The sequence below is a fragment of the Poecilia mexicana genome, unplaced genomic scaffold, assembly GCF_051168715.1.
Source record: "Poecilia mexicana isolate PSO_F unplaced genomic scaffold, ASM5116871v1 scaffold_15, whole genome shotgun sequence".
NCBI lineage: Eukaryota > Metazoa > Chordata > Actinopteri > Cyprinodontiformes > Poeciliidae > Poecilia > Poecilia mexicana.
In genome coordinates, this window is record NW_028263384.1 from 16,618,893 (window position 1) to 16,637,866 (window position 18,974).

Sequence of the window (18,974 nt, forward strand, 5' to 3'; positions counted from 1 at the left end):
ATATATATATATATATATATATATATATATATATATATGTATGTATGAAAGTTGTTCTTTACTTTCTTCCATCATTGATTTACAGGAAAAGTTGAGCAAGTTTAGTATTTTGCAGCACAATCCTAAGCCGGTGTTCATGTGCCAAACTTTTATACATTTGTAACAATAAAAAGCTTTCCACATGACAAAGCCTACAGAGAGTCTTTGAAACGATACAAACAATGTGGTTAAAGACAGAGGGCCAACCCCGTGTTTCCCAACGCTCTTCTCTCAGAATAAGGTGGTGCTTCAGAGGAGTGGCAGAGACAAACAGAAGGAGGCTCGTATAAACCAGCTCGGTGCTCTTGATTGTGGAGGACTTACTTTAACAACACCGGAGTTACTGCTTATTATAAAAAAAGGAGCATTACATTTATTTACCACTGAGGTTTTGAGGGGTTTTGTGATCATTTTTTTTTTTACCTGGGTATTTAATGCTCTCTCTCCATGAGGAATCCACAAACCTCTAAAGAGGTCTGACACCGAGTGTGTTGAAGACGTCAGGAATCCTTGTTTTTACTTTCATTCTTCTTCCTAAACCCGGAGACATGGTGTTCTGGATCATCCTTCCCATCTCACTAACCCTGGTGTCCTTCATTGGAACATGGAGCGTGTAAGTCTTTGTTGACAGTGTCTCTAATGTCTTTACATCCTGGTTAAAAGACAACATTTCATTTTTACAGCTTACTGTCTCTGCTGCTCTGTGTGTACTGGCATTAAATGGCAAGTTTACAACAGTTTTGTTTGTTTTTCACCTTCTGATCAGCTTCCTGCTGATAATGTGACAGATTCCACAAAAGGCAGCATGTCAAGACCACCTCATGGTTACCACGACGACAGTACAGATTATATATTCCTGGCTAGGAAAAATAAAAAGACGTTGAAGGACTGACATTTGTAACAGATAACCCTGGCATGATTCTGTGCAGATGAGGCACCGTATAATCTTTAAAAAGTTGTCCAAATCAGACAAAACCAGCACAAAAGCACAAATTTAGTCAGATGTGAGTTGCGTGTATCCTTGAGATGGTGAGATGAAAATATGTGACCCGGCTTGTTTAGGGTGCCAGGGTGTGCTCACTGGATCAACAAGAAAAACCTACAGATGTTTCCTTGTTATTCATTCTGATAATAATTAAACTCTAAAAGTCAGTTGTGGTGGAGTGGGTTTTTTTCCCCCTCCTCTATTGTGTCTTTCTTTGAGTTTGGTTCTAGCAGTAAAATTTACTGAGAGGCAAAATATTTTGTTAATTCACTCTGGTTTAAAGTTTTCATAGAATGAATAAATGAATAAACTTGTTTAATAAGTCTTAATTTGATACAAAAGAAATAAGAAGACACTTGTGATTTAATGAAACCTTAACAAAACATCCAATTAAAGCTGGAATTCAAACATGATATTATGTAACTAAATTGATCACTTATGCAATTCTTTTTTTCAGATATGGCATGGCCTACTCCAACAATCATGTGTGTTCGCTCAGTGATTGGTGAGTTGAGTATCATTTGTATTTTAACTTAAAAAAAAAAAACTTAACTAATAAGTTCTTGATTTCTCTTGTAGGAGTGGTAAAAATTTCTGCCAAGGGAACGAGACCAAAGGATGTTGCTATGTTCCTACAATAAGGTGAAAAGTCAGGAGACTTAATGTCTTATTTTGTCTTCCCAAGACTAGAATCATTAACATAAATAATAAAACATGTTTTTTTTTTTTTTATTCCAGTGGAAGTGGCACTTTTGCTCCAGAAAGCTCGCTGTTTACAGCAACAATGAATGCGGGAACCTTTCTCTGTGAGTTCAGCAGCAAAATGCCTGTGCTTCACATGTAAAGTGCCTTAAAAAGTATTCACATCCCATGACATTTGTCATTCATCCATTTTTCACACTCATAACGTTCTTCAACTTAAAGTTAATTAAAGGGAGAGGAAAATTAAACAGGCATCAGTTCTGACTGGCTTTTCTGTCCCAACTAAAGAAAAACCTCCCCTTGACGCTGTCTCAACAATGTATCATCATGGGGGGACGGCATGCTCTCATTGATGTTCACTGATTCTTTTTCGGACACAGTGCTTGCAGAAAGTTTGACTTTATTTCTCATCTGACCAAATTGTCTACCGCTTCCTACATGTTCGCGGCTAACCGGATTTCCTGTTAGCTCTCTTTCGAGAATTTTCTTAAAACCCAAATTTACGGATAGCAAATTCTCTCCTTGCTCGCCTTGCAAACCTTCAACGGCCATATGTTGAAGGTTTGCAGGTGTGAAATCCTTGATCGGTTTTCAGAGTTTCATTCAGAGTTTGAGATATTGTTTTTTAAACTAAACTGACTCTATATCTTATCTGCTGTGTTTCTTGTTGCCGTTTGTTCCCTAATGTTCTCTAACAAACCTCTGAGGCCTTCACACAGCAACTCAATTTAAACAGAGATTAAATGATACACATATATTTAATAACTAGGTCAAAGGGGTATGAATACTTTTTAAGGTGGTTTGGTGCATGTTCCGATATGTGTCATGCTAATCCTGTTTTCGTCTTTAGTTGTGCTATTCACCGTATTCCATCATGCCCACATAATGGAGAGACACATGTGCCACTCCATGCTGAGCAAAATGGCGTTAGCCTTTGGACTGGTGGCAGCCGCCGGCGCCTTTGCTGCTGGAAACTGCAACGTAAGCGGTGCTTTATTTCCTTCAAGTATTCAGAGGTGTAAAAGTGAGCAGAAGACCCCCTATGGCTGCTATGCAGAAGGATGAATTGTAAAAAGATTTTATCTTATGAATACTTGTATTAATGTGGAACTGTTTCAGTTCACACCTGTGTTGAAAGAGCAAATAAAGGCAGGTCACTATTTGCTTTATGCACTCTTTAAAGATTTCCAGCACAGGAGGCGTATTTTAATCTCGTACGCAGCTTATAATGTTGCACAGAAACCAGTGTTTTATTTTTGATTCCAGACTTATGTATTGAAAGCCTGTTACCAACAGGAGCATTAAACCATCTGCTATTTTCCACTACCGAAACCAATCACATGCCTTCTTTTGAAATCTTTTCCAATCATGAGGAAAAGACTGAGCTGAACAGCAAGAAGGACAAAAAAAAAAATAATAATTCACTACTAGCATTAGTAGAGAATTAATAATTAACTGCAATGAAAGAAGAATGTTTCTGTGTTTTCATAATGAAAAAGCTGTTACTGCTCTCCACAGCCGGATGCTGTAACTCTCCTGCACTACCTCGGAGCTGCTGTCAGCTTCACGTGCGCCTGCTTCTACACCATCCTGCTCTGCGCCCTGACGGGGAAGTGTGTCCTGACCGGCTTCGAAAGGTTCCTCTTCCCTCTGCGCGTCTTCTTCGCAGTGGTTCAGTTCACTGTGACTGTCTGCTGTATCCTTTTCGGAGAGTCTAATGCCACATCAGCTTTGTTTAGTAAAGAAATGCTTATCATTTGCATGGTTAATACAATCATTTGACTTGATGATTTTAAACTATATCTGAAGGCAGAGTATAGCAGTGAGACCCAAGTTATAGCCTCAAAGTTCTTCACAGATCTGCGGTGCAACTGTGTTTACTAAGTGGGACTGACTACAGCAGCTTGCACGACACAAGGAGGAAGCACGAAACCTTCCCCGGGGCGGTTCAGTGAGGGAGTGAATATAAATAAAAAAGAGATTTAATCCTTGATCAATTCAGCCATAAACAATCTTTCCAGTGATGATCTGACTTTGTCCTTCAGATCCTTAACTCGACAACCTGCAGATACCATTTTTTTCGTCCAGGAAGAGTACACCTACAACCTCCTGTCCGCAGTTTTCGAGTGGACCCTCAGTGTCAACCTGCAGATGTTTGAGCTCACCTACACAGTGGAGTTTTTCTTCTTCTCGTCCTTCATGGTTTCAAACCTGCTGAGCAAACGCGAGGAGGAAAAGCCCTTGATTTTGCCCATGTCATGATATAAGGCGGCCAGGATCCAGCAGGAAAGCACAAACAGCAGTGAAGGACTGCGTAGGACATCAGTGACCACAGTGGCTGGACCCTGGCTGAAGGTTCAATAGCGTTTTATGTTATTTCTTCTCTTCAGTTTTTGACGGCTTGGATTACGTTCACTTTTGTTTCATCATCTCAACTGTTACTTGAAAAAAAGGTTTCTTTAAATTGGGCATTTCTGTATCTTAGGTAATATATTTATTAAAACTCTTCCACTTTAACAGCAACAGAACAAACCACATACTTATAGTTCCTTTCAAAATCATTCACTCTCTAGAACTTTTTCTAATTTTTTCATCACATTAACCACAACCTTTGTTTTATTTTATTTTTTTTGTGTGTGTGTGCAGGAGTTTATATGATACGCCAACACTAAGTACATCTGAAATGTGCAGTGTGGAAATGTATTCAGAAGCACTGAGCCGGCACTTTGTACAACAATCATTCACTGCATTTACAGCCGCAACACTTTTGGTGGTACGTCTCTACGAGGTTTCCACGTTTACAAATTAAAATTTCTCCCCAGTCTTTGGTGCGACATTGCTCGAGCTCAGTCAGATTGAATTGATAAGAAATTTAAAAAATCTTGCCACAGATTGTTCTTTGAGTGCAAGTCTTGATTTGGGCTGGACCGTTCAAATCGAGACTTGAACGGTCTTGATTTGAAGACCGGAATGGTTTGATCATTCCACTGTAGCTGTGGCTGTGTCTCCTTGCCCGACTCGCCAATTTAGATGGATTGGCATATTTTTGTGCAATATCTGTTCCATTTTCGAACATGAGAGTCACCACTTTTCTCCCTGATCTGTCTGCCGTGTTTGCTTGGTCTTCACTAGTGTTCTCTAACGAACCTCGAAGGCTTTCACAGAGCAGGTTTTAGTTATACTGAGAATGACTTTCACACAGATGGACTCCATTTACTAATTGGGAGACTTTCAGCGGTAATTGCTTGCTGTGGATTTTTATGTAGGGAATAAAAGCGAGAATGCCTGAACACAAATGTCACACTTTGCCACAAATTTGCAAACCATGTGTCAGTTTCCTTCCACTTCTCAATTATGTAGTACTTTCTGTTGGTCTATCACATAAAACCCTAATAAAACGCATTAAAATTTGTGGTTGTACCGTAGCAAAATGTGAACAGGGATGTGAATAATTTTTCACAGCTGTGTAAACTGTACTTACCAGAAATTATTTACCCAAGTCATCTGGCATTAATGAAACGGTTCAAGCCTGTGTGTGTTTTTTAGTGCAATAACCTTTAGAATGTGGACAGAGTGTACCAACAAACACATTTTCTCTTGTAGCTCGGTACAAACCTGACGTTTAGGCACTTTAATAGCGTTAAGAAGTCATTACGTGTGTCGTGCTGATAGACAGGATAGACTATGATGCTCTCGGAGTCTATCCTGCTCTCGGATCGAAGGGCGGAGTTCCTGTAACTACCAAAGATCCTGTTTGACTAGACAATTAAACTGAGTGACGTTTTTGAACAAAGACTTGTGCGATTCATTCTCACTGAAAACACACAGACGTCATCACCTCCTTTACAGAAGGTGTTGTCTGTGTCCTTTCCATTACATTACCTGATTGTATCATCAGGTATTCCAAGACCGAGTTACCAAGTTGGGTAAATATTGTGGTGAAGTCCTTGCTTTTCTCATTAGTTTAAGGGGACGACCATGCTGGAAAAACATAAAACCAGGAGTCATCTTGGAAATGCTAAATTATCGTTCCCATATACTTTGTTTTTTCTTGCAAATAAAATTAGATTAAGATCTCTGAAAATGTTTTATTGTGTTTGAATTCCTAAACGCATGGGTGATCTTGTCATTTGCCCAAAACCACGAACAATTTAAAATTCTCCTCACCTGTAGAGTTTCCTTAGCCTTAACCCATAATGACCAGGTCCTCAGCTATTCTTCATTTGTTGTTTTTCAACATTAGTGTCCTCAGTCTTGCTGAAAACATTCAGGTCATAAAGTAACATGAGAGCTTGTAGGAAGCGTCAAAATTCAATAATAGTTGTCTTTGCACAAAGCTGTGATGATTAGATAAATATTTTGCCCAACAAACCTCTGAAGGCTGCATTTATTCCTGTTGCTGGTGCACCTTTTCACACCACTTTTTTTTTTTGTTCTAGACAACTTTCTATAAATATGCAAGGATACAGCACTCTGAACAACCAGCTCCTTTAGCAAGACCCTTTTGTTTGATGTCCTTGTGGAGAGTGTGTCTTCTGGACACCTGTAAATTGTCGCTTCAGTCTTTGATGGCTGAAGCGACAAACACTGTGTGGACCATAAATTGAACATTACATAGTATACATAGATTAAAAATGTGCTTTTTTTAAAGATGGATTTTGGTACCATCAATTTTTATTCAACAGTATCTGGACAAGAGTCCAGCTAACAGAAGACATGCAGCAAATGACCTGAATCATACCGAGGAGAGCAGCATTGACAACTGTTGCCTCAGCATATGGTGCACCTAAAATTATAATTTTTTTTAATTGCTCTAATATTCAAATTTTCTGAGATGAAATTTTGAGGTTTTGTCATCTGAATGCCTGGGTCATTTTAAATTACAATAAATATTTGGTTTCAGTTATAAATGATGTTTTCCATATTTTGGCTTTTAATCAAACATTAGCAAACCTTCCAATTTGTATATCAAGCACCTTCCAAACCTTGAAAACACCCAATTGAAATTCAAGCACTTTCGAGGATTTCAAGCACCAGAAATAAAATATAATAAAATATTTCACTCCTGTAATAAATGTATGAATGGGATTCACTTCCTGAAATGACAAAAACTTTCTCAAAATACTTTTTCTTTATGTGTACCAGTAGTTTGCAAACTACAGCTCAGGGTGGCATCTTATGATCACCAAGTCTCCATTAAACAATTTATTGTAAGGCTTTTGGACTCGTTGCAGTTGTTCACAAGCAAACTAATGTTGGTAGATTGGGTTTAATGCTGAATCACTGAGAACTCAAAACTCTTCACAAAAGTGACAACAATGTTGTGGTTTAATGCAAAGCACTTAACCTTTACTTGAAAGAAGAAGTAATATACATCCTGGAATTACAGATAATAAAGATACATTATGAGCAAAGTCATTTCACAATGAATATCATCTTTCTTTCGCATCAACTGAGGAGTGCGACATAATCTACAGTTGCTGTTAGGAAGAGAACAGTGAAAAGCACACCTTCTGTCAGCAATGTTACTGTATGGTACACAGGGGAAAAAATGTCATCTATATGCAGTAGTCCTCACTATAAACTGTAACCAAAGAAAAATAAAACAAGTTTCGTTTTTGTATTTCAACTAAGTAACTGCAATGCATACATTATAAATAAATGTAAGTGGAAGAAAAACAAAACAAGAAATACTACAAGCAATATTCAACAATTCCAGCGTGGCTGAAGTAACAGATGGCCTTAAAATCCAAACCTTCCACTTTGGAGTGTGACCACAGCTTTTCCGAACTTTAGGATACTGTAGATTCTTCATGCTGATGCACCTGAAAGCCCACCTCATGCTCTGAATAAATCAAGTTAAAACCTGTCCTTAAAACTTGTTCCGTGAAGCAAAAATAAATGTGTCTAGAATTTTTCTCGTGGGAGAAGAAACACTTTTTAGAGGAGAATTCAGCATGAGGAAAACACAAGGCCTTAAAAAGTTAAGGGGGGTTCTTTCCCAACTCAAAGAAGTCGAGTACTGAAAAAAGCTCGCTCTCAGCATGGCCGTGGGAGGTCGCTATACGAGTCACACAACTCCTCAACTCTAAAAGGAAATCATTTATGTTCTGCTCATTTAAGACATCTTGAGGCAGACTCTCCAGCCAGCCTGGTTCTAATAACTCCTTGTGTTGGAGGGGTGGGGGGAAAGCTCAGACTGTACACACTTTAAACAATATTTGTTTGCAATAAAAGGAAAATACACTATAGTAGTTGACAACTCAAAAAGTTAATGTGATGATGCAGACTGGTAATTGTTTAAATCTACAGCAAGTTGAAACAGGGGGAAGGGTTTTCAAACAGAGTACATGTTCTTGGTGGTGGAGCCGCTCTTACTGGACGTGTCGTCATGAGACTGGTAGCCAATCATGGCTTTTATAGGGATGTTCAAACGCTCTTTGTAAAGTTGCCTGTAGAGACACAAGGAAGAGAAGCTCACAGTCACCATCTAATGGTCGTAGGAATCCAGCAGTATAACACCAGTCACAAAAAAAAATTTAATGTGTTTCACTGAGATTTCATGTTAGACCAACATAAGGTGCGATATAATTATATTCCATACACTTTTCTGAATTTTACTTGATAAAAGATTTGAGACCCAAGGATCAGTTTCTTCCACATCACAATAATTGTGATGTTCTACGACATAAAACATCACAAAAGACAAAAGTTTGAGGTTGTATTGTGAGAAAATGTGAAAAAGACCAAAGGGTATAAATATTTATGCACAGTCCTGCATATTGGTGTGACTTTCTTTCTTACCCTATCGTCATGATGGCTTCCCTGTTTTGGCAGTTGCTTGTCCAGATGGATATTTTGTCGCCTTTAGGTCTGACGTTCACCACAGCTCCGCATACCTCTTCACTTGCCTCATCAAATGACTCACCAACTAAACACAGGAGCTGTAAGGTTCAGCATGACAACGTGGGTCAATTCATCTTTTCCTAAACAAATCATCCTATTAGATGACAGGGAGTCGTTGTGAGGAGAAAACAGCGGTGGTACCGTTTCCATCCAGTAGCGGTCGAGGTCGTTATGCCTCTGTTGTTTGTTGAGGGTCATCAGCCATCGACCCCCGAGCTTATTCCGGTCATCTTCCCACATTGGCTTAATACCATCCTGGCACAGATAATTACAATTATGTGAAATACTACAGCGTGTCCATTCATATTTTGTCCATTGTATATATTCTTAAACTCAAGAGAACAGTCTAATTTGAAAAAGCTGATTTCAGATATGCCTGTGTGCATGAAAACCAGACTGTGAAAGTGAAATAATACCAACTCTTATTTTATTTCAACATATTAAGAGAAATAAAACATTATCAGATGATAACAAGGAAAAAATGTCAGATTGTAGGCACCAAATATTCATACAAATGGACAAAAAGGAAAAAAAAAAGAAGTAGATTTACCTTAAACAAGGAATAATCACAACCAAAGCCAAGTTTGCTTGGTTGCTGTATGTGGTTATATAATCTGCAACGAAGATCAGAAGAATTTTTAACATCAAACAACAAAACTCAGTAAAATCCAAACATATATGTCGAGCCTCATTTGCTTCAGATCACAGTAAAATGATCAGCAACATCCTGCAGACATGGGAGCCAAATAAAGACTTTAAAACAGACCTGCTGAACTGATATGCGTTTGTGTTTTGATGGAAGGTTTCATATATTCAGCATGAAAAATATATTATGGGAATATTCAATAGTATCTTTGTAATATTCAGAAACAGTTCACAGTACATTATTGAAATAGAAAAAGAAAAACGAGAGATTATTTGTGCTTTTAAACCACTTTCATAAAAACTCAGAAAATTAAAAAAGTTGAATTCATTTGAAGTCAATCTCAGTCAACATAAATGATTCCACATTGTATTTGCGGGAGTTTGTATCATTTCATAAAAACGAAACTTACGCCCAAAAGTCTTCAACTGTGTCAAACTTGGAAATGAGACGCAAGTTCTCCGTCCAGCTTTTGCTCTTGTCATTTTTGAAATACCACAGGGCCCATCTGAAAAAGGAAGCAAGTTCAGGTTCAAATGGCAATTTATTGCTTCTCTCACAAAGGAAATACCTCTTATCTAATATTATGAGCCAAATTGGTCGAAAGAGGTTTTTACTTCATATTGTATGACCTCAGTGCACAGCAGAAACAACAGCTTCTCAACAAAAGCACACATGAACGCAGAAAACCATCGGCAGCACTAGAAACGCAGCCTTTGTGTACAATGGGAGCATTTATTCTTTCATACGTTCCCAGGAGGGGCGGGGCTGGTAGGGGAGAGGGCCGAGGGCAGACAGGGGACACCAGGCGAACTCAGTGCCCCCACCACCTACAGCTGTTCCATTAAACCCACCCATCAGCAGCGTAAAACCCATTATTACTGTGTAGTAAGGCTGGGCAATAGACCAGACACATGATCAATGTCAACAGCTGATAAAATGTTAAATAATTTTACTGGAGTCTGATGCAGAACCCCACAGCATTCTGGGGGATGTAGGCAGAGTAAAGACTTTGGTCACTCAACCTCTCCCAGCTAGCTAATCAAAGTGTGTGCCATAAACTAACTCAGGCACTCACTCTTTGTTACTTAGCAACAACCTGTTGAGTCACCTGTTGTTACCTAGCAACAACCTCTTGAGTAACTTGCGCAGTAGCAGTTTTGGGGTTTGCCACCATATCTCATAACTGTTAACAAAAAAAAAATAAAAAAATAAAAAAAAACCCGAGAGGAAGCTGTGGATAAAACAGTTAAAAAACAAGAAAGGTCATGTCACCAGTTTGGCAGTATCTCCGATACTTAAAACAAAAATCTAAACAATAGTTATTAATATCGGCTGATATGAATCACTTTGGCTGTTTTCATACTGCAACCTGAAACGACCCAATTCTGATTTTTTTTGTTGCCTTAATGTGACCTGCATCTGATCTTTTTATGACAGTCTGAACAACCCAGATCAGATTTTCTTCAATGCAAGAAAATTCGCATTCTGATTTTCTCCACTTTGTATTTCATAAATATATAGGTTTTTTTTATTATTTATTTTAAGGCTTATTTAACTGTAACTATATATTTGCATGTTCTTTTACTTCCCCCAAAACAACACATTTTCAGAAGCAAAATATGTTTTTCATATTTCCAAGCAGCTGGTAGTTTCAAGTAGCACCTTGTAAGAAAATCATGTTACCTCACTGAAACTTAAAGAGATTACCATGTCTCCTTATGTTGCAACTGTGTAGCTAAGCTTCATTGTGTGATTTAAACACAATTTCTTTCATCATAAAACAAGATGAAAGAAATTGCAAACAGGTTCAAAGTTTCTGAAGCTTGAATTACTAAAAGACACAATGTGCTTAGTGCCACCACAGAAACAGGAAAGTTTTACTCTTGCTTTGCTCGTATTTAGCAAATGTTTTTATAATGTCCATCAAGAAGGATGTAGTTAATTAACCAACTCAGTTAAATGAGGAAGAAATGTATTCATTTGAACATGAAATTATCTCAGTAGAACAGTCCAAGTTTGATATTCAAAATGTTTTTCCAACATTCACCTATTCAACTCAGTGGTTTTGATTCTCACCTGTTTTGCAATGGATGTTTGATATACTGCTCAGGATTTGCAACAACCTGACCATCAGCCTGCTGATCTTCAGTTTCAGCTGCTTTCTAAAGAGATAAAGACACAAACACATCATATAGCTGCAGAGGAAACAGAATACATGAATCTGAATGAATCCTAGTTTTGCACACACTGCAGACGAGAAAGGCACCAACATATTTTGTAATCAGAGCTACAAAAAATTAGTAATATTTACTAATGCAATTTCAATAACAATTTAGCCTTTAAATCCTGCCAACTTAATCAGTCACCTAGTTTAGACGTCCAACACGAAACAGTGAGATGACTAAGCAAGCTTCTCAAAGCACGGCCGTGAACTTGGCTTCTGATTCTCTGTTGTACAAGAGTATTTCTTAACCATAATCAGATTGCGTAAAATCTGAATTTCACTTTCACATCGTCCTTCACACAGAATAGAAAACCCTCGGAGGGCAGAGACAAGCTATAAGGATACAAATAAAGACAAGGCCCCCTCCCCACCACCAATTAAATAATTCATTCCAGATGAATGACTAACCCACTCGCTGCGTTCAACAAAATGGGGGTTTGTGAATCCAAATCAGCACAGACTGAGCCGCAAGTGCATCAACTGCATTTACATGATTTGATCACCATCTGCATTCCATCTCTTCTTTTGGAGATTTGATGTTTTTCCCCATTGTCACTGCCAAACCTCAAGATCAAGAGACTCATCACGTGATTTGAAACGTGGTTCTGAACGTTCAACGGTTCCACAGATTTCACGCGACCAAGCGCCCAAGATGTTGCAAAACAGAACAGACAGGCTGTGTCGATGTTAATTTTGCCATATTAAAAAAAGGAGGGATAAAAGGTAAGGCAGACATAAAAGTTTGTTCACTTCTATGCCTGCAGGAAGCTACAGTAAGAGGTTGACAAACTTTTATTCTCATGACTTCAATATCTTAAGACATCAAGTGTACTAGTAAAATTGAAAAAGAAGATTAGTTATATGAGAGAAACGGTGAAAACCGGCTACCTTTTACCAGGGCGCCTAGATTCAAAATTAGAAAGATAGATTAGATGGTGGATGTTAACTTTAAGTAAACATCTACATCTCATTTCTTCAGCACCACAGACAGCACCATGGACATGTCCACTTGACACGTCAGAGCCAAGGCTGAAACCATGGATATGCATTAGCATAAACTCCAGTTAAAAAGAAATGTCAATGATAAACTCAGAAACACACTCTGACTGCTGCTGGAGGGACGTAGAGAGATAATAGGAGAACAGACATTTTGATTATATTTTAAACTCATCAGTTAAATATATATATATTTTTTTAAAAAGCAGAAACTCGAGACACCTGCAAGGTTTTAATATCTGCATTATGGAAGACTTCTGCCTTTCATAGGCCCTACACTGACAATATTATAACATATTCCAAGCTGTGTTTTTGAAGGACACATTTGAACGTGAGTCACCAAATTAACATTTATAACACCCACAGACCAAACAAATTCAATAAATCTCGTAATAAGTGCCAGAAAAAAGATAAAACCTTAGCTCACTTCACAACTAAGGGTTGCTAGCATTAGTTTTAGCAGGCGTGCTAGGCTAGTTAGAAGCTCGATACACACGTGTTTTTAGCGTCATAAACTGCATCAATAAATTAGAGGGGGCAAAATAAAAATGTTCCTGGCATGACCACCACCGTACTTTGGGTCTAATGTCGAGTAACACCAAGGCAAACCACTGCGTGAAGTATGAATGAACGACGCTCAGTCAATCAGTCCCTCCCTGCCGACAAAGTCAGGCACATTGCACTGCATGCTAACGCTAATCCACGCCGATATTGTTAATGCGAAACACCGTCAATTACCCTAAATACAAGCGTCACGTTCAACGTGGAAACTTCGGAAATTAAATCTAACAGATCAAGCGGGGACTCAACGAGCCTCTCCGCGCGCATCAGTCGGTTATTTTCATCTGTGTCTCGTCTCTCTTACCGGCTCCGATGTCGCCATCTTGACTTGTAGAAACGATCTGACCGTGCGACGCTTCAATCCGCTCTACGGAAGCCGCACCGCTCCAGTTTGACTTGAGTGACCGAACGAAAGGATATAATCAAGCTCCGCATAATTGTATTTAATAATAATAATAATAATAATAATAATAATAATAATAATAATAATAATAATAATAATAATAATATACAGTATTCCTTGGGGGGAACGACTTACGTGAGCCAAAAGACTATTAGATTAGTGATAGTGAAAAATAAGTGAGAAAGTATATAACACTTGGTGACAAAAAAATTCTCTCCATAGTGTTATGAACACAAATTTTAATTTAATTCTGCTGATATGCAAACCTAAAATATAATATTATTTATCTTTTTCACAACTTTGAAACAAAAATGTGACTTCATGACATACAATCTGGTAAATATAACTTGAAATGTAAAAATAAATTAGTTGCTATTTCAGTTACTACCATCGATCACAAATCTACAATAGATGCCACAATCTGAAACCTCTCTTACCTTGTGTATAGGTAGTTTTATGTCGTGGATCTGTCTGTACTTGACTAAAAGCTTATTCACTGTAATGCCAAACTACTTTGAACCAGATGAACTTGGAGCCTGGTGCCTAGAGCTCAGTTCCCTCCTTGGTTATTATCCTTAAGAGGCAGCTTTGTCACATGTGATTTAGTAAATTATCATACTTTCCACCAGGACTAAAGTTGACAAAAAGTCACGAGGAACTGTCATTATCCACGTGATAAAACATTTTGTGTATATCACCTGACTTATAATCCTTCCTAAATGCCAGCTGTAGCGCTTACAATTGAAAACAATGTAATTGGTAAGTATATTACTTATCTCAAGAAAGGACTGGTAATGTGTTCTTTTTTTTTTTTAGAATCCATTATAAAAATTAAATGATCCTGCTCCAGTGTATGTAAGAGAACTTTTAGAAATCCAAGTCTGAGACCATCTGTTGGTTTCATCTTAAGATCGGAGGAGACAGATTTAGCAAAATATTGTTCCCAGGCTGACATAACCACTGATGGGAACACTTTGCATCTCCATCGTCATAGCATGATTCAGTTGAATCTTTCAAAAGATGCAGGGGTAGCAATGACCACCCCCTAAATTTTCTGGATTATTTATCCTTTTTGTGATTGCTTCACACCATGAAGCAGTGTGTTGTGACACGTTGCCTTATGCTACGTCTGCAAATGTGCATCCCTGCAATATGTATTAAATCAACTCGAAGCCTATGGCTTCATGTGAACTTTAGACAATGACTGTGTCTGTAACTTAGCAAATAAAAATTTATTTTTTTCTTCCTAATTGGATAGATGACTAAATATCAAAAATAAACAGCATGTAAAGTTGTGGTTAAAACTGTATTTCAACACACTGGAACTTATCAGTGAGCCATGTGTTGTCGAAGCTAGAGTGAAAAACTGAAACAAAAACAACAAAAACGAATCATGATGAGGTCCAAAATATAAATATGACTTTATTTAACAATCCTGAAAGAGATCAGCCATCCGTAAAAGGAATGCTAAATTTAGTCTCTTCTCAAGTCTAAACTGGATATACTTTTAGCAACATACAGTAATTCAGTTTTAAAATAAGCAAGATCACCCATTGTCTAAAACACCTTTAACAGTACAGTAAAAACAATGTGGTTCACATACATATTTACAGTCTGTCTAAATGCTGGTGCTCGTTACAAAAATGTTTCATGTGGACAGAAAATGTCCGTTCAAAAGAAATAATAATAATAATTAAAAAAAAAAATACAATTTTCATTTTATTATGTGATGTTTAAAATTCAGTGGATTCCAAACAGTTTTACATTCATTTGTTTATTTATTTTTTGCATGTAGGTTCAGATTTTTTTAAGAGCTGCTGGAGAAATCTTTAAAACGTGGAAGACATTTAAACTGTAAATGAAAAACTGCACCAGTATGCACCTTCAACTTGCACTTGAAAAACGTATTAATGCTTTCGTTTGTTGTCCCCCGTCTACCAATGTTTGACAAAGGAAATGATACAGACAATGTCTGAACACATTCGACAAGGACGGGTTCTAGAAAAAGCACCGTTATACAGTTTAGAACCAGTTTAGGTCAGTGTCTGCACTTTGACATCTTTTCCTTTAGCACCAAAACCGAGTTTAAGCAGGCGACCAAATGTTTCAGATAAAGATGTAATGCCATCTGTCTTAGTGTGAATATGAGTGAAGGGTTGTGCTAAAGTTGCAATCATCCTAGTTCCTAAAAATAAAGAGCTTCTCTTTAATGGGTACAAAAAAATTCCCAGGAGCTACTCCCAGCCCCTTTACTGAGACCCTGTAAAAAGATATATGTAAACAAAGGTCTTCACAAGAGCTGAGCACTTGAAAAAAACATCTTAAGCAATTGTTTGAGTGCGACATGGTGTTCAAGTGGTTTTACAACAGGGTGTTGTGTTGACATCTGACACATTTGTAGCTTCTTGTAAGATAGCACCATTAAAATATACAGTTAGATTCTGAAGTCCTATAATCACACTTGTTCCCTATGAAAGACGCCTCTTCCAAGAGTGGAATACCAGAGCCGGCCCAAGGCATGAGCAATCGAAGATATGAGAGCAATTGATACAAAACAGAAATACAATGCAGCCGTCCATTTTCACTGCCTTAAGCATTTTATAGTAACAATCTGAAGGGTTAGCGCAGTTCTTAGCGAGTGAGGGCGAGTTCATCTCTTTTCAAAGATTCTGATCTTTTGGGTCAGCTCCCTCACTGCTCCCAAATATGCCTCCACCAAGTATAACTCAGAGTCTTCTGTCTTGGTCTCATTTGTGTAATTATGAATATTTTGCCAAAAGCAAGGCCAACCTCTCACTGATAAACTTAGCAAACCTCACAATCGGTCAATTTAAATTATTTTTTCTCTTCTTACAGTAGGATCTGTAAGAGCAACAGTAACTGCTGCACGTGTCAAAATATGACTCAATCCAATGTTGTGCACTGTTTAACAGCTCAAATGCTCTAATTAATATAACTGTTGTGGTGAAGCGGGCTTTTTGGTAGTGGTTAAATTGTACTTTCAGAGAAGGATTTGTTCGGATTCGGTCTGCATGCAATTCAAGAAGTATTATTAAAAACACAGTGATAAATTTTCTTAAAACGTTTTGTCGTCACCGAAATAAATGCAACAAAATACTGTGATAAAATATTACGTCCACATCACCAATCAAGCTAAAACTGATCTAATTTCATTGACCAGCTAACTTCTGTGTCCATATTTAATTGTAGCTCTAGATATTTTATTTTTAAAATAAAAGTGAATGTTGTAAGAAAGAAATACAAGAAAATAATCTATGTAAAGAGATAAGCTATACAAAAGTGGTCAACCACATTTAATGTAGTGTGAGAATGAAATCTAGCAAACTTACTGAAATTCTTGATAAGCTAACATTAGTTAAAATGTTAGCTCAACCTGCTGCTATAAAGGATGCACATTCATTGGCCAGCAGCTAGGTTTCAGCTAACATGCTAATATTGCTAGCTAACAATAGTAACAAAGGGAGATTAGCGGAGCTGTGGTGACAGCTACAAGGGTCCGCACATCTAACTAACTCTGTTCAGGACCTCACACAGCCTTGGACCGGCTCTGGTGGAACTGAGAACCTACTCCCGATAGTTTCTCATGATTCATTACTTTGGTGAGAACAGAATTTCATTAAATATATGTGTACTCAAACTGAATAAAAAGCTAATTATTGCAGAAATACTGTAAAACAAAACATGGTTAATTTTTAACTGTCAAATTTACTGTATAGTATCTCTGTCAGCACACACAATTCAGGCTTATGCCCTGTTTTTCAAGTTAAGGGAAAGTGCTTTTTAATATGCCATTTATAGCTGTGAATTAAAGGAATAAAATATCTAGATGAAGAAAAAAGTGATTTTTTTTTAAAACCACCAACAGAAGACGGAGGCAGTGAAAGGAAAACGCATAATGCTACATGTGACAATCTGTAGTAAATAAAATTATGTGAAGTAACAAAATTGCTAAACCAAGGTTACAGTGAGAATGGCACCAAAGTACCCTCCTACTGTACAATATAAAGCAGGGTATCATAGACATCTTGCAGTAAACAGGCTTATATCAGAAATTAAATAGAAATTGTTATGATCAGAATAAATAATCACATCTTTTTTTGTTCTAAATCATGTGTATAAAACCAGTTTAAAAACATCTTGCTTCAAAGCACCATCTCTTTACATTAAAAACCAGCACCGAAACTCACAGTTGAAAAGCCAACAAACTTTGGTCCTTCCCATCACCAAAGATGGCAGACTCTAAGAAGGACAAAGTTAGCAGACAATAGAAAAGTACAATAAAAACAAAAAAAAAAAACGACACAATGACGATGAGAGTAGCCGATTGAAGGTGAATGAGGTAAGGCAGAACCACGGTGTAGGAGTTTCAAGTGAGTCTGTTGAAACATGCCGACTAAGACCAGCGATTGTAAGGGCCCGTCACATGTGTAAGTGCATAAGGAGACACGGTGATAACGCCGCCCGTTGGCGCAGTGAAAGCCTGCCGTGTTGGGACATTCATTACCCTTCTTGCCTCCGCTGTCTCTTTATCCTCGTCTTCCTCTCCCTCCCCGCCCCCTGATGTTTTTCTGTTCTTCCCCGCACCGCCGCTTCCCTCCATCCTCAGTCTCTCCGCCTCCTCCTCCCGCTCCCGCTCCCGCTTGGCCATCTTGGCGTCCCACATCGCCATCCCGTGGCCTGGCTCGTTCAGGGCTTTGTGCTGGTAGAAGACCAAGGAGATGCGAGTTGGGTGGCGGCGGTTCGGCTTGAGGATGGGGGTGGTGGCGTGGAGCTCACGGCGCGCGCACTCAATCAGGATTGAGCCGTGTGACGGCGCCACAGCAACGCCGCCAATGTCCTCGTCCAGGAAGTTGTGCTCGCTGTCGGACCACACCTCTTCCTGCTTTGCCTGTTGCGGTTCTTCGAGCGGCGAGGTTTGTAAGGGGAGAGACTGGCCTGGAGGGAAGTCGTGACCCCTGACCTCTCCTGCAAGATCTTCTGCAGCCCGAAGAAGTCCATTGAGCCTGCCGAAGAGGCCCTCAGAGGTAGGTCTGGCAGAGAAAGAGGAGGGGGACAGTCTGTGCAGAGCGGAGCAGTGCATCTCGCTGGGCTCAGCTTTAAAGGGAAAGTCGTTGTTGAGGTTCTGTGGAGGTATACGTTCTAGTAAAGCACCCTGCTCACCAGAAGCTGGAGTTAAACCACTCATAGTGGCACCAGCAGTATGGTAGCCGACAGCTTCGCCGTTATGCTTAAACTGAAGGTTTGATACGCTGTGGTGGCTGGAGGGGAGGACCTCCCGCTGCGAAGCGATCCCCGCCCCCGGAGAAGTGCAGCTGCTGACGCTGTGGCTGTAAGCAGCGGCTTGATTTCTCTCCGGTGTGGCTCTGCCAACACTGGTGGGTCTCGGTGGTACTCCATAAGCGCTGTAGAAGCCTTGAGGCTCTTTTTGGGGAAAACAGACGGCATGTGTTTTCATTGTAATTTTCTTATAAAAGCAAAAACGTTCGGATAA

The 18,974-nt window shown here is 38.7% G+C and overlaps 3 protein-coding genes across 4 annotated transcripts in view; 1 reads left to right on the plus strand and 2 right to left on the minus strand.

Annotated features, from left to right (window-relative positions):
- The first annotated feature begins 177 nt into the window (after window positions 1-177).
- On the plus strand, window positions 178-5,810 carry LOC106908334 (transmembrane protein 150A). The gene is made up of 7 exons (XM_014974408.2): window positions 178-652; window positions 1,482-1,529; window positions 1,604-1,666; window positions 1,763-1,830; window positions 2,577-2,707; window positions 3,245-3,422; window positions 3,795-5,810. The coding sequence occupies exons 1-7, from the start codon at window positions 588-590 to the stop codon at window positions 3,986-3,988; spliced, it is 747 nt and encodes a 248-aa protein (XP_014829894.2). The 5' UTR covers window positions 178-587; the 3' UTR covers window positions 3,989-5,810.
- Window positions 5,811-7,047: 1,237 nt separating this feature from the next.
- eif4e1c (eukaryotic translation initiation factor 4E family member 1c) lies at window positions 7,048-13,997 on the minus strand. Its single transcript, XM_014974410.2, has 8 exons — window positions 13,900-13,997; window positions 13,364-13,454; window positions 11,355-11,440; window positions 9,688-9,783; window positions 9,183-9,246; window positions 8,774-8,887; window positions 8,531-8,670; window positions 7,048-8,178 (listed from the first exon to the last, which is right to left on the minus strand). The coding sequence occupies exons 2-8, from the start codon at window positions 13,379-13,381 to the stop codon at window positions 8,064-8,066; spliced, it is 633 nt and encodes a 210-aa protein (XP_014829896.1). The 5' UTR covers window positions 13,382-13,454; window positions 13,900-13,997; the 3' UTR covers window positions 7,048-8,063.
- Window positions 13,998-14,859: 862 nt separating this feature from the next.
- Window positions 14,860-18,974, minus strand: part of tet1 (tet methylcytosine dioxygenase 1) — a 36,836-nt gene continuing 32,721 nt past the window's right edge. For both annotated transcript variants that reach the window (XM_088013198.1, XM_088013197.1), the window contains exon 12: window positions 14,860-18,904. In XM_088013198.1, coding sequence (XP_087869324.1) covers window positions 17,877-18,904 — 1,028 coding nt within the window. In that variant the 3' untranslated portion in view covers window positions 14,860-17,876. The remainder of the gene's footprint in view (window positions 18,905-18,974) is intronic.